The 13,227-nt window shown below is 33.8% G+C and overlaps 1 protein-coding gene across 4 annotated transcripts in view; it reads left to right on the top strand.

The window, feature by feature from the left end:
• The window catches only part of RAB3GAP1 (RAB3 GTPase activating protein catalytic subunit 1), an 83,299-nt gene that overhangs the window by 32,722 nt on the left and 37,350 nt on the right, over positions 1–13,227 (top strand). For all 4 annotated transcript variants that reach the window (XM_033111720.1, XM_033111719.1, XM_033111718.1 and 1 more), the window contains exons 6-9: positions 2,244–2,363; positions 3,244–3,409; positions 8,147–8,246; positions 10,854–10,935. In XM_033111720.1, the coding sequence (XP_032967611.1) occupies positions 2,244–2,363; positions 3,244–3,409; positions 8,147–8,246; positions 10,854–10,935 (468 nt within the window). The remainder of the gene's footprint in view (positions 1–2,243; positions 2,364–3,243; positions 3,410–8,146; positions 8,247–10,853; positions 10,936–13,227) is intronic.

Here is a 13,227-nt window from a genome sequence, read left to right as displayed (position 1 = left end):
ATGTCCAAGAAAGATTTTTTTCATTGTTTTCATTTTTTTTCATTTTTTCACTATTTTTGATGATGCTGTATTTTATGCATCTATTCTTTATATTATGTGAAGAGACTGAATATATTTTTTTTCTAAAGTAATACATGCAGGAGTTGTAAAATGGTAGCATTCAGAGTATATGGTATGGTTTTATGATTTTCCTATGCAAGATTAATGACATATATCAAATATTGGTGAATTATTTGTTGCTGCTTTTAGTCTTTATTGGAGCAAGAAAGAAAAATGGATCTTAAAACAAAATAGACAAAAATGAATGATTGTCCTGCTTTCTCAGTTGGAGGATGTGATGCTAAGGCACGTTTATATTTAAATTTAGTATTTAGTATACACATGTAATGATAAAACAGTTCTATTATTAAAAATTACCATAGTGAGATTTTTATTTGTGTTCCTACATTTAAGCTCTTAATAAATGACTAGAATAGAAATTGTAGGAAATACAAAGACTTACTAATGAAACACATTATCTTACATTACATTCCCCCTTCACTTTTCCCATTCTCTCTTCCCCATCCTGTCCATTTCCACACACATGGGAAATATGGGATATATCCATTGAGATACTTTTTTATGAGAATGTGAGTTATATGTAGATGTATTTTTGTGCTTTTGACTTGGAATTTTTTTTCCTAAATGGGATTTCACTGTACATATTATTCTGATATTCTTTTTTTCTCAGCATTTCATGATAGCCTTTATGTTAGTAAATTCAGATTGTTTGTAATGACTGTTAAGTATTTCATAGTATCGGGGTATACCATTATTATTTATCTATTTCTCTGTTAAAGGATATTTATGTTACGTCTAGTTTTTCAGAATATTATAATGAACATCATTGTAAATATATCTGTGCATATGTATGAATGTTTTTGTAGCATAGATATAAAGAGATAATTAGTTCAAAGTTTGTGAATTTTAAGTATTGATATATCCTGCCTTTCCTCCAAAAATGTTTTGAAGGTTTATACCACCACTTGTGGCATATCCCAAACTCTTGCCAACACTGGATCTTATCAGTATTTTATATATATTTTTTGCCAATCTAATAGGTTAATAGTGATATTTTAATTTTTATTTTCCTAATATCTAGTAAGGTTGAACTTATTTTAATAGAATTATTATCTGTTTGTATTTCTTATTCTTTAAAATATATAGTAGCTTTGCTCCTTTATTGTTCAATTTTTTTGTACTGTGGTGAAACATACATAACAAAATGTACTGTTTTAACAATTTTAAGTGTACAATTCCGTGGAATTAAGTACATACACATTTTTATGCAACCACCACTGCTCTTCATCTCCAGAACATTTTAATTATTCCATATTGAAACTCTGTACCCATTAAACAATAATTCCTCATTCCCTCCTCCCCCAAGCCCTATCACCACATTCTAATTTTTTTCTCTATGAGTTTGACTTCTGTGTATTTCATATAAGTGGAATTATACAATATTTATCCTTTTGTGACCGGCTTACTTAGCGTAATATCTTCAAGGTTCATCTATGATGTATCACGTATCAGAATTTTTTTCTTCTTTAAGGCTGAAGAATATTTCCTTATATGTATATGTTATACCACATTTTGTTCATTCATCTATTAATACAGACAGTTGAATTTCCACCTTTTGGCTCTTGTGGATAATGCATAAACATGGTTGTTTAGATATCTCTTTGAGTCCCTGCTTTTAATTGTTTGGGGTATATACCCAGAAGTGGAAATGTTGGTCATTCTATGTTTAAAAATTTTAAGAACCATTGTACTGTTTCCCATAGCAGCTATTTTCTGATAATTTTGTGATTTCTACCTAATGTGTGCTACTAAATAAAAGAATACAAGAATTCCTTAATTATGATGCTTAAGCAAGATTTCAGTGCTGGCTTTCATTGTTTATCTTTGAAACTAAACTTTTAAAGCTAAACTGTTATTTGATGTTCTTTACTTTGTGATTTCAGCAAATTGTTTCTAATTTGTAAAGAATAGAGGGAAAATAGTAGTTGAATGATGAAAGTGTTTCACTAAATAAGGAAATTCAGGTTATTGTAGGTTCAGTTGCCATGAAAGAAAAGAAACACCTGTACTTCAAACCTTTTGTTAAATTTCCTTCAAGGAAATATTTTCATGTTTTTCAAATAATTTTTTTTTTGTATTCTGAAGTTTTCTTTTGTTTAATGGCAGTGATTCTTTCTTTAAAGGTATGGATTGCGAGAGTTCGTGGTGATTGCCCCAGCAGCCAACAGCGATGCTGTTCTTAGTGAATCCAAGTGCAATCTTCTTATGAGTTCTGTGTCTATCGCTTTGGGAAACACTGGCTGGTAGGCGGACATTTCGAAAAACTTAGACAATGAGTTAAAAACTATTTTTAATTATATTTTATGAAGGAAAATGGTTACTAAATGATAGGTGGTTTAATTGTAATTAGGATTAGTACTTGTACATTATTGTATTGGAGTATATTATACAAGGACAAACTCAGCAAAACCTTTAGGGAGAGCATTTGTGAAGGGAAAGTTAATGAAATACTCAATAAATATTTGAAATGAAGAATAAATTGTACTACATTTTCATGCTTCCAATTATTTAAATCTTGTTATAAAATCTAATTTTAAAACTTAAAGACATCATTACCTTATTCACCTCTGCTGGGAGCGTAACTTGTCAGGTGACTCAAATTTTTTGATGCTCTGCACATGTCTGCAAATGATTGTGAAAGTGCTACAAGTATTGATTTTGGAGCTACAAATACATTTTGGCGAGTATGCTAATTGGCATATATGGACATCTGTGAATAATGAGGATCGACTGTATCTTCAAATGATAAAGTAAAAAATATTTCACGATGAATGTTGGTTTACTTTGTAGTATATACCTGTGAATCAGATTTTATCATGACTTTGGAAAGACTGATACTGCTTTTATTGAAAATTTTATTGAAAACTGCTTTTTTTCTGACTTTCAGCCATTTTAAAACAATCTTCTGATTACAAAGTGCCACTAAATGATAGTTGCTACAGTTTACTAGTGTTGGGAGAAAAGGAATTAAGAGTGTCTTTGTTATCAGTCTGTGGAGTGTTCCTTGTTTAGTGCTTTTAAATATTTGAGATTAGTAAAATGTGACTGGAAAATTTTGAGATTTGGGAGATTTTCAATGTCCAGTGAACTTACATTCTCTTCCTATTTAATTATGTCCTACAGCCAGGTGCCACTCTTCGTGCAAATTCATCAGAAATGGCGGAGAACGTATGTGGGAGAATGTCAGGGTCCCGGCGTCCGAACTGATTTTGAAATGGTTCATCTTCGAAAAGTGCCAAATCAGTACACTCATTTGTCAGGTCTACTGGATATCTTCAAATCAAAGATTGTGAGTTGGCATTGATATTGTCAGTCTTATCTGGGATCCAAATAAAAGTAGCAGTTAGGTAATTTGATTACGTGGAAGTATTTCTCTGTAATATTGATAATTTAATTACTTGGAAGAAAGATGTAATTGACTATGTAAATTACTATCTGTTTAAATAAACAGTATCCAATTAGATTTTTAGCGTACTGATGCTGAAGAATAATTAAACTGATTTTGTTGGTTCAGTTTGTTGATAGTTCTCTACTGTTATCTCTTTCCACTCCTGCAATAGTAATACAGCAGGTCCTCAAATAGTGTCATTTTGTTCAACATTGTTTTGTTGTTTCCTTATAATGTTGATGAGGAAAAGAATCAGTTCTCGGCTGGGGCCATGTCTGTGTAGGTTTTCTCTGAGGACTCCGGTTTCTTCCCACATCCCACATGTGTGCACTGTGAGGTGACTTGGTGTGTCTGTATTGTCCTAGTCTGAGTGTGTGCACGTGCGCATGTGTGTACCAGTGATGGAAGGGCATCCTGTCCAATGTTCGAAAATAATTCTCTTGTTTTTATTAGTCTTTCTTAAATATGCGTGTATCTCACAGTTATTTCAGTGTTTAATAATAGAAGTATTTTGGTTCTTTGTTTAGAAGTTTGGTGATGTTTTTGTGACCAAAAATATGCCGTAGGAAGTTAACTCTTGTTGGTGTCAATTAACCTATGGTAAAATTGGTTTCGTTCCATGTCGTTTCATTCAAAGTTGCGGGTTCCGAGAACCTATCGATGACATTAAGTTTAAATCCTCTGTATTGCCCACCTCCCCACGTAAGTGGGCTTTAGATAGTTGCCTGTTTGGGGCTTTGACTGGGAGCTTCTTGAGGTCTGTACTCTTTGGGTCCTGAATTGCCTTTCTTTTTTTTCAAATCTTCATTTGATTTGCTTTTTAAGATAAATCTGTCCTGTATTCTGTGACTAAGAGCAGTAAGGCTAAATGGGATGTGCTCAGTATGTCCTTGGTGTTCTGTAAAACCACTGTCACAGAGACTTGCCTGTGCTACTCTGGGGGAAAATTAGGGTTTAAGTTGAGGAGGTGTTGGAAAAGAGCAGAGCCACATGAGCAAGTGGTGGAGCAGACCAATTACTTAAAGAAATTGTCCCCTTAAAGTGACACCCATCTCACTGCAGTGACCAAATTTGATTAATGAACTGATATCAGGTATTTCCTGATATGATACATTGAATAGGATATATGATCACCTGTGTTGCATTCCTGCCAAAAATGTTTAGCATAAATCAAAACATAAAGAAACAACTGCATATTTCCAAAACAAGCCGTGTGTTGCCAAGTAACTGGCCTAGACTCTTCAAAAATGTCAGTATCCTGATAAGCAAAACAAAGATTGGGAGCTGTTTAGATTAAAGGAGACTGAAAGTGACATAACAGGTAAATGGAATATATGATCCTTGATCAAAACAATATAGCCATAAAGGACATGATCGGGAGAATTGGGATCGGGACAATTGGGGCAATTTTAATATGGACTGTATATTAGAAAATAGTATCAATGTTAAACTTCTTAAGTATGACAGTTTTATGGCTGCATAGGTTAATGTCTTTGTTTGTAGGAATTACATGCTGAAGTATTTAGGGTTGAATTGTCATGATGCCTACCTGCAACTTACATTCAAATGGTTCAGCCCAAAATTTATTCATATATATATTCATATATATGTATATGTATGTGTATGTACTGGGAGTGCCAAAAAATGTACACCATTGGTCACTTTGGTCAACGTTGCCTGAGAAGTAGTTCACCGTAATCAGAAGTGTCTGGACGCTGATGGTACCCACTTTGAGCACCTCTTATAATTGCAGAAGTCAAACGTGACTTGTATTCACCTTGTGTTATTGGTATATATAGCGTATGACAATTTTAATACAGTTTTCCTTTCAAATGTGTATACATTTTTTGGCAGCCTCTGGTGGTAATAACATTTTGATACACACACACGCACATACACAGAATATATATGTGTGACATAAACAGCTAAACAGAGTGTGTATGTGTATCAAAATGTTAATAATTGGTGAACTTGGTGAAAGTCATATGGGTGTTCATTATATTCATTTTGTAATCTTTCTGAAGGTTTTCAAATTTTTAAAAGGAAAAAATTATGCGAAAAAAATGCTGAAATTTCTTAATATATATGGTTTGTGAGAAAGATATTTAGGATTAGAACTTAGTTTTACCCTAAATAAGGTAGTGGTAGGATTATCACCACCCAGATAAATCCCTCTGAAATTTAAAAAAAAGTAATGTATGTACCAGGTTAAGAAATTTAAGTAAAGGAGAGGCGCCGGATGGCTCAGTTGATTGGAGCGCGATCTCTGAACAACAGGGTTGTCAGTTCGATTCCCACGTGTACATTTCTTCGTGGATCTTTTGTGTCACTCCTCTGTGGAGCTCAGCTTCTCTTTACTGAACAGGGACTACCTTGATTTGTGGCATCTGACTTAGAGTATGACTGTATGCTAGTTGTACTTTAAAAAGTGTTTTGATCAGTTGATCATATCACCTGTCAGAACTTTCACAAAACTCACTCATCTAGATACGAAATACCTCTCCACATTGATTTGATAAGAGTTGAACTTAAAATAATTAAGACTTGGTTTGGGTACTTCAGAAGTTTTACATAGTTAAAGCTACCCAATAACGTGACTCTCATGTGATTTCTTTATAAAGCTATATTTATAAAAATTACTCTTTAACATTTACTTGAAGTGTTCCAGGGTGCTCACCCTTCTCTGACAGTTTATTTCATTTTCACATAGATCTAATTATTAGCAAAGACTTCCTTTGGGGAGGGGGAGCAGTTCTGCCCTTTAGAGTCACATAAAATTTAAGTTTAAATCCTCTATAAATATTTGAAAACTCTCACACACAATAGTCTTTTCTTTTTCTGTTTAGACAGTCTTCGTTTTTTCAGATGTTCTTTGTATTTCATTATTTTATATTCTGGTTGTTGATTTGGATATTTGTGTCTTTTAGAACTACATTTCTTCATGTTTTGGAGAAATTTTGTTTGCAGGCTCATTTGGAATATTTAACATTTAAAATTTTCTCTCCCATCCTTTCTGGTGATTTTGTAGTTTTGTGGTTACTCCTTACCTGCAGAATATTTTAGAACCACGTCTTAAAGTGGGTTGGGAGCCTCTTGTTCTGTGGTGGTATTTGGGATACTGTATATCTAGTCTTGGAACTATTGGATTGCTTGCTCAGGTCATGAGACTGGGTTCCTCCCTTGCTCCCCCCACTCCCCCGACACACACCACAGTAACTCTCCCCAGTCCCATAACTTTCAACAAAACCACTATACTAAGCAGGAGTGCCCTGCCCCACTACCTGCCTTAAGCAGAGTCTTGCAGTGTCCTCGCTCTGGGCGGAGTACTTTTGGTTCCATTTAGTGCAGTTTGCAGTCCTAGGCTGGCAGCTGCCTTCTTCACCTGAAACTCAGCCTTGAACCAGATTTACCACTTTGGGTTTTCTGTACCTTTTCTAGGGCCCATAACAATACTTATTTTGTGTTTGATCCTAGCTATTTCTTTTGGTTTTGTCTGTCTGTATTTATCTGCTTTGCTATCGTTTCCCCGAAAATAAGACCTAGCCAGACCATCAGCTCTAATGCGTCTTTTGGAGCAAAAATTAATATAAGACCCGGTCATATTTTACTATGATATAAACCCGGTCTTATATAGTGTAAGACCCGGTCTTATATTAATTTTTGCTCCAAAAGACGCATTAGAGCTGATGGTCCAGCTAGGTCTTATTTTCGGGGAAACACAATATGTGACTGGGGCAGAAGTTATGTGCGAAAGCAACCTTGTTATGGTTTCCAGACCATTTGTACCTCATTAATGGGTGAACGCTCATTTGATATCTGGACCTGACTGTCGCTTATTCCTGACCAGACAGCATCTTACCTTGCTTGTAAGGTAATACAAGCAAGCCCAAAACGCAATGATCTTTTTTTTTGGGCAACCACCTTATATTGTAACTTTAGATTGAGATTGTATTGAGTTAAAGCTTCTGGTGACATTTATAGGTGCTGCTGCTGAGCTAAATGTCACTTATTCTTCCTGACCTGCAGTATCTGCAACACCTGGAAACTGGTTAGATATGCAGAATACTGTTGAATCTACATTTTCACAAGCTCCCTAGGTGATTCCTATGCACATTTAAGTCCTATTCCACATTAATGTAGGTTAACCATTATTAAGGTAAGCTGAGATCCTAGGATAGTTGGATGATACTGATTTTTATGATTTTTAATGAATATAAAGATAAATCTAAATTTTTCTGTTCACTGATTCATTAATATAACCTGTTTGGCATGAGTGTCCATTTGTCATAGTCCAAATTTTTGGTTCAGTATTCAAGACCGGCTTTAATTTGATTTGATTTTAATTTAAAAGGAAGAAAAAGACATCTCCTAGTCTTTCACTTTATAAGTTTTACCTTGTTTAAAAAAATGAATCACATTTTTTTCAGATTCAGTATGGCTGAAGAGACTAGTAAGACATATTTGTATAATTAAAATTGTATTAGATATTTTGAAAGAATGTTTTGCATAATAGAATTTAATATCTTATCTCCAGGTAGTAGTTTAAACAGCTTTATTCTAATGTAATTTGCTCTCTGGCATTGTTGTTAAAAACACTGTTTTTAAAGCTACACAATATTGTCTGCATTTATTTCCTAGGGATGTCCCTTAACTCCGTTGCCTCCAGTTAGTATTGCTATTCGATTTACCTATGTACTTCAGGATTGGCAGCAGTATTTTTGGCCTCAGCAACCTCCAGGTGAGATAGTTTAAAACTGTATTTAACTTACTGAACATAAATAGAAAAGAAAATATATTCAGATTATTTAACAGTGTGTTTCAAATTTGAAATATTTGTAATTCATTCTAAATGTGATATTGCTAATTTCATTGCCTTTGTTGTTTTTTTCCTCTTAAAAAAGCTCTGTGGGTTGTTCTAGAGACAGTATCACTCTATATTTGACAATCTGTCTTTGAAAGCTAATATTATTTATAAAGCCTCCCCCTGCTGTGGAGTGCTGTGTGCTTCAAATTAGTATGTAGTGAATAATTAAAATGATTGTTTTTAGAATAGAATAAGGGAAGCCACCCTCATAAGCTGAGGATAGACATGCAGAGAACCTTGAAGAGTCTGCAGAAGAGTGCTAAATAAGGAAAGCTAGAAAAAAAAAAGTTTCTATACACACACGTTTATGATGGGAAGAGCTATGGAATATTTTACTTTAACTTACATTTGATAAAAGTATAAATAAAATCAGTTTACCTGCTTAGCTATGATACACTGATTCATTCAATAGTCATTAATTATACCTATAATAGTACCTATAATAGGCCAGACTACCAGGGACACAAAATTGAAGAAGGTACTACATAAGTTCTAGAAAAGCTCAGTTTGATTGACATACTCGTATAGCCTAATTAAGTGGTATAGCTTAATTAAGTGAGGTATTTAGTTCTGGGGTGTTTCTCTCACATATAAGTGTAATTTAAGTACATCTAATAAGAAAATACAAACTTATAAATAATTATAAGTATTTTACTAGCTTGGAAACATTTTTCAGTCTACCTCCCTCAAAGAGAAATAAATAAGAATAAAATAATATTATTCACTGTTTATTTTTATTCCAATCAGTTGGTTATTTATAGGATTAAAAATATTAAATTGATGGTCTTGTGATTATATTAAAATTAATGTAGTACATTCTTAGCTTTTGGTGGTTATGTATACTACTACTATTTTATGTACCACTGAATAATTTGAAACTCTAATGTACACTAAAAGAACTGCATCTAAACTACAGCAAAGGGAAATAAAAGCTAAGCTGACATTTATATTAGAGGAAAGACTCAAATATTTGTTTTGGTAATTTTAGTTCCCGGACATCAATACCCACTAGACAATTTGTAGTTGGTTTCTATAATAGAAGTTTAAATTCCTACCCTCCTTTTTTCCTTTTTTCAAAGGCTGCTCTATTATTAGTTTTAAAGATTTTCAAGATGATATGGTCTGTTGATGATTAAGAAGAAGCCCAAGAGCCAGAATCTTAGCATTTATAATTCTGATTGCCAGTAAGGCCTCTGCTAATGTTCTGTTGCCAAATTTTTTTTTAATGGGGATTAAAATATTAACCTTCCTCAGTGGATTGAAGGCCACATACATTTTTAATATTTTTCTCTTATAGAAGGAAGGAAGGCATTGAACATGTAATATGGGCCAGACACTGTGCTTGGCATTTTATATATTATCTCATGTAATTCTCATTTACCTATGAGACAGGTATTATTGTTTTTCTTAGAGAACATAGGTAATTGGCTCGAGGTCACATGGTCACCAAGTGATAAAGTTCATATTCAGACACTGGTCAAACTCTAAATCCCGTGATCCTTTCATTTCACAATGTTACTTCTCCACTTTTAAACTTTTATGCAGTTATAGTCTAGTAATAATTTTTAATTTACAAAATGTGCTTATAAATTTTGAAGCTCTTAAAAATTGACATCTTGTAATAAAGCTAGTCAGTGTGATCTTTATTGTAAGCATTCTCTAGTTGGAAAAAAGGCATGAATTGGCTTGAGAAAATTTACTGACTCAAGTAATTGAGCCATAGATAATGACTAATTTTAATAATTTAGTTAGGATGTAGATAGTTGTCAAACATGATTTTAGCAAATCTGTAGAGTGTTCATAACTCAACAATAGACTTTAATTATAGGAATTCCCAGTGTAGTATGAATAAGTAAAAACAACCATCTGTATTATTTCAAAAGCAATGAATCTTTTTGATATCTTTTAGTAGTGTTTATTACTTCTTCAGGAGGAATGGAACTAAGGGGAGTGATTTACCTTCTAAATTCTCCTCTAATCTCAGATACCATTCATAATGAAAAGGAAATTCTTTCGTGAACTTTAAATATTTCTATGTACTGTCAGCTGAAATATAATTTTATTAATGATGACTAATTTGCTATTCAGAAATTATTGACAGCAAAACTGATGAATACAGGTTGGTGATTCAATTTTTAATACTTGGATAATCTTTCTTTTAGATAATATTAATCACATTCTTAGAAAAATGCAAAAAAATTTTATAGGAATAACGTTCTCTCAAGTAATATTTAAGGAATATTCAAGATGTTAAAGTTAGAGTGCATGGCTTGAATGAAACACTGAATAAATAGGAATTAAGCGTGTCCTTTAACTCGATAACTTTCTGAGGGCATGTCTTTAACACCTTATTGTTTGCTCTCTAACTTGCTATAGGTGCTCTTGATTTAGGCACTTTTAAATCTATAATCTCCCAAAGGGCTAATCTAATTCTTATTTCTGTTTTTTGCTAAATAATAGAAAAATATTTCTTTCATTTAGATATAGATGCCCTAGTAGGAGGAGAAGTTGGAGGCCTAGAGTTTGGCAAGTTACCGTTTGGTGCCTGTGAAGATCCTATTAGGTGAGAATTTTAATCTATCATTTGAATTATGGGACTTTTAAAATTATATTGATACTGATTTTACTGTGCTTTATAATACTGTAGATTCCTGGAATGAATATAGTACCAGAAACAGACCAGTAACTAACAATCTGTCCATCCGTTTTTTTTCTAACTTAAGAAATAAAAGAGGCTTTAAAATAATACGTATGATGTATATAATTCTATTTATTGATGATTCCATATGGAAGTGATTCTTGGTCAACTTTTTGGGAAACATTTTAAATATTGAAAACAGAGAATGTTATATATGATGCTTTCATGTATCCATACCCAGAATTAATAATTGTTTACATTTTTCCTGCCCACTTTTTCAAAATATACAAATTAAGACTTAAGAGACACAAGTGACCTCTTATGTTACCTGCTTGCTTTTCTAAAAGCACTACTGAACTTTAAGAAAAAGTTGTTTCACAAGAAAATGTAGGACTTGGAAAATTTAATCACTAATAGCAAAAATTTGGAAAATATAAACAGTACTGACTTAGAAACTATCTTATTTGTTGCGTTAAACTATTTGGTTAAAAAAATATATACACATGCATGCATATATTCTTAATACTCATAAAAGTAGAAACAACAATACTTTTGACATTTCTCAGGTGAGTATCTTTTGTAATTGATATTTATTTATTTTATGTGATAGGCACTGTGCTAAATGAGAAAGATACAGAAGTAAATAATACAGTTTCTGCCGTCTTGCCATTTACAATCTAATTGAAGTAAATAGACTTTAGAAATAATCACCTAAATAAATATACAAGTTGTGGGATAATTTGCGGAAAAGTATAGCATGTCATGACAGTAAAATGAGGAACTAGTTTGGGTTGGAGCACCATCAGGAAAGTGTTCTCAAAGGAAGTGATATTTAACCTGCGTGTCAATTAGGGGAGGACTTATCCAGGCAGTTAGAGAATGACCATTCCAGGTGGAAGGAAGAGCCTGTGCAATGGGTCTTGATGCAGGAAAGAGTTTGGCTAGTTTATCGGAGGAAGTAGAAGGCAGCCAGCATGGCGAGAACATAGTGAGCAAGGGGGAAATGGTATAGGGTGACTTACAGATAGATTTGTGGCCTTCCAACTGGTTCATTCATTTAAATTTTGCTTAGAGAAAATTTTAGGGGAGAGAATAAAATTGACCTGGTAGTAGAAATTTGAAGGAATTAGTTATTAAATATTTCTTCTTAATTTTAAATATGGTGAGGAGTAAGCAGAGAAACAAATGATTGAAGAAGAATGAAAAAATTGGGGGTAAGATGGTGCATATGGTCAACCATTTAAATCAAATGGTGACGAGCAAGTGTTGTGGGCATGATGCTTTGGGAAGGAATCTGTGGCCGTGGAAGAGTAAATGAAGAGGCTTTTTTTTAGTGTCCGTTCTACTTGTCAAAGAAATTGTTCTGCAGTTAGAGGAAGAGGAGAGGACAGTTATAAAAGCTTAGAAACTGAATCTGAGGTCAATACCTCAGAAACTTACATAGTTTTAAACCTCTAATCATCAATATCTTCTAATATCACATACTAATTATGGCCATTTTTTTACTTTAAAAATTAGTTTTTGGTTTTTTTGTTTTGTTTTGTTTATTAAGATTTTATTGGGGGAAGGGGAACAGTGTGTTTTTCCCAGGACCCATCAGCTCCAAGTCAAGTGTCCTCTTCAATCTTAGTTGCGGAGGGCGCAGCTCAGTTCCAAGTCCAGTCGCCATCTTCAATCTAGTTGCGGGGGGCGCCCGGTAACCTTGTTGTTAAGAACTCGCGTGCTCTAACCGACTGAGCCATCCGGCCCCCACTCTAGCAGCTCAGCAGCAGCTCATTGTCTTCAATCTAATTGTGGAGGGTGCAGCTCACTGGCCTGTGTGGGAATCGAACCAGCAACCCTGTTGCTCAGAGCTCATGCTCTAACCAACTGAACCATCTGGCCACCCCAAAAATTAGTTTTATTATGAAAGTAGTAATTCATGGACAGCAGAGGAAATTTAGAAAACATTTAAAAAGAAGCAAAATTCATGTTTACTAGTCAGGTTTTTTTGTTGCAAACTGTGGTAGTCAACTAATTCACACAAAAAGTTAATTTATTGGAAAGGTATTTAGTGACTCAAATGTTTAATCGGGACCATTATAGGACCCGGCTTGGAAAATAGACTTGAGCCACTGGCGGCTGGTTGTCTAGTTCATAACCAAGGTTACCTGCATTGTTGTGGAGTCCTGGGCCTGCCATCACAGTGAATTCTACGCTGTACTTGTGGATTCGGTC

Source organism: Rhinolophus ferrumequinum, chromosome 8 (assembly GCF_004115265.2).
Source record: "Rhinolophus ferrumequinum isolate MPI-CBG mRhiFer1 chromosome 8, mRhiFer1_v1.p, whole genome shotgun sequence".
NCBI classification, from domain to species: domain Eukaryota; kingdom Metazoa; phylum Chordata; class Mammalia; order Chiroptera; family Rhinolophidae; genus Rhinolophus; species Rhinolophus ferrumequinum.
This window is presented reverse-complemented; position numbering and strand designations above follow the sequence as displayed.